Source organism: Microtus pennsylvanicus, chromosome 9, assembly GCF_037038515.1.
Source record: "Microtus pennsylvanicus isolate mMicPen1 chromosome 9, mMicPen1.hap1, whole genome shotgun sequence".
Lineage (NCBI taxonomy): Eukaryota > Metazoa > Chordata > Mammalia > Rodentia > Cricetidae > Microtus > Microtus pennsylvanicus.
Window position 1 is genome coordinate 104,232,428 of NC_134587.1, and position 2,737 is coordinate 104,235,164.

The window sequence follows — 2,737 nt, forward strand, 5'->3', positions numbered from 1 at the left end:
GAGCATATATGAGACCTCAAAGCCCACCTCCACAGTGACATACTCCAACAAGACCACTCCTATTCCAACAGGGACACACCTCCTTTTAGTTCCACTGCCTTTGGGCTCCATTTTCTTTCAAATCATCACTGCAGCTTACTTAAAACAATCTTCTAGATAAATGCTTTATTTGTTTACTTGGTTCCCCTGTCTCTGTCATTCTGATACCACAGAGTTGTGATAGTTTGAGTGAGATGTTCCCCATAGTCTCAGGCATTTGAATACTTGGTCCTCAGTTGTTGGCACTCATTGGGGAAGCTTGACAGGTATATCCTTGCTGGAGGAAGTATATCATAGGTGGATGCTTTGAGAGTAATTTCATGTCATTTCTAGTGTCTTCTCTCTTTTTTGTGCTTATACTTGAAAATGTGAGCCATCAGCTTCTGCTCCAGCCTCCATGGTTGCCTGCCAAGCCGCTTGTAGATTCTCATTCTGAAGGAGATGTAAGTCCAAATAAACTCTGCAAAGTGCCCTGGCTATGTTGTTGTATCACAGCAATATCCTGCAACATACAGGAAGCCATTACAGCCCTGTGTCAGTGGCAAATGCTTGGCGGATATTCGGTAAATTGTTTCTTGAGTGTAACAATCCGTGTGAATGCATATGTAATTTTTTAATAGGGTACATTGCACAAGGTAAGATGCAGCTAAAGGGAAAAAAGAATGGTCAATATCCTTGCTTCGTGTGTGTTGCTGTGCTAAAGAAATTATAATGAAAAGTAAATTAGGGAAGGTAAGGGCTTATGAATTATAGCTTATACATTACAGTCCATTACTGTGACAAGTCAGGACAAGACCAGAAAGAACCATAGACAGTTCCCCCAAAGACATGCCCTCAGGCCACTATGACCTAGGCAGTTCTGCACTGCAGTTTTCCTCTCCCACGACTCTAGGCTGTAGGAATCAAAAGTCCGGTGTTCTTTTGTTAACTACTTCTGTTTCTTTCAGGCACTGTTTAGAGACCTGTTTAGTGGGTACCAATTGGGAACCCCCAATTTATTCATGACATAACAGCACCTCTAAACCTTCACCTTACCATTCACTGTATCATCTAACCTACACTTCTAACTTCTGATATTCAAAAGAGAAAGACATGGCCTAACTGTCCCTCCAGGTTCACTGACGTTGTTAAGTGAAATATGTATGTAAATGTGGCTCCAAGAAATTGCTACAGAAATGTCAGCTAATTTTGTATATGTGTGTTTATGCTTTCCTTTAAAGAACTTTAATAGATAACTAACCTATAAAAGGAACTCAAAGTTCAGAGAGTAATATCTGATTGATTTGTTTTTCTTGCCTTAGGGGACCATGGACATTAAAGAATACTTTGAAAGAATTGGTTATCAGAACTCCAGGAACAAACTGGACTTGCAAACATTAACTGAAATCCTTCAGCACCAGATACGAGCTGTTCCCTTTGAGAACTTGAACATCCATTGCGGGGAACCCATGGAGCTGAGCTTAGAGGCCGTCTTCGATCATGTCGTGAGGAAGAAGCGGGGTGGCTGGTGCCTCCAGTTGAACAATCTTTTCTACTGGGCTCTGACCACAGTAGGATTTGAGGCCATAATGTTGGGAGGACAAATTTATAACTTCTCCGCCTGCAGATATAGCAAAACCTTGACTCATCCCCTGCTTATGGTGACCCTCAGTGGCAAAAAGTATATTGTGGATGCTGCATACCCATTTTCCTGCCAGCCGTGGGAGCCTCTGGAATTAATTTCTGGGAAGGATCAGCCTCAGGTGCCTGCCATCTTTCACTTGACAGAAGAGAATGGAACTTGGTACCTGGACCAAACTAAAAGGCAACATTATGTTCCAAACCAAGAATTCATCGATTCTAACATTCTTGAGAAGAATAACCACCGAAAAATATTCTCTTTTACTCTTGAACCTCGAACGATTGAAGATTTCAAGTCTGTGAGTGAATATGCCCAAACATCTCCAACTTCTGTAATGGTCAAGACATCACTTTGCTCCCTGCAGACCCAAGAAGGGGTTCATGGCTTACTGGGCACCACTCTTGTCTACAAAAAGTTTAATTATAAGGACAATGTTGATCTGGTAGAATTTAAGACTCTGAAGGAAGAAGAAATAGAAGAAGTACTAAAACATATATTTGGTATTAATTTGGAAACAAAGCTTGTGCCCAAACGCGGCGATCCTTTTTTTACTATTTAGGGGGAAAGGTCTACAATGTTTCTATATGTACTTATTCTTTCATGATAAAACAATCAAATTATGCAAATTAGGTGACGGAATAATAAGTATTGAATCATCATCACAAAGTTCATCAAGGACTGACTTGTGACAGTATCTGTCTGACAGACTGTTATCAACATCTGTCCCCTGCATTATGTTGAGAAAATCCTAGACATCAAATTGCTTTTCCTATAAAATTACCCACTTCTGTAGCTAGATGACTTTTAGACAAACATACCATTTAACATTTAATTGCAATAAAAATACTTTAGTGATGATATCCTTGTCTTGATTTATGCTCTGAAACCCTCCATGCTGACCCACCTCTGAAGTCTCATGAAGCTTGCAGTGCTGATTAAGTCAAGTGCACAGTGCACACCCTATATCCACCTTGCAGAAATTTGGATTCATTTTCACAAAATGCCTTTCAATGCCTTGAGCAAGAAACAGGGGAGAATGAGATACAGTGTTAGTTACAAGGGATTCTGGGAACAAGA

General features: G+C 40.4%; 1 protein-coding gene across 1 annotated transcript; it reads left to right on the forward strand.

Moving 5' to 3' along the window:
• Positions 1-1,346: 1,346 nt before the first annotated feature.
• Positions 1,347-2,219, forward strand: LOC142856937 (arylamine N-acetyltransferase 3-like). Its single transcript, XM_075984565.1, has one exon. It carries the CDS (start codon positions 1,347-1,349, stop codon positions 2,217-2,219), a length of 873 nt encoding a protein of 290 aa, XP_075840680.1.
• The last annotated feature ends 518 nt before the right edge of the window (positions 2,220-2,737 follow it).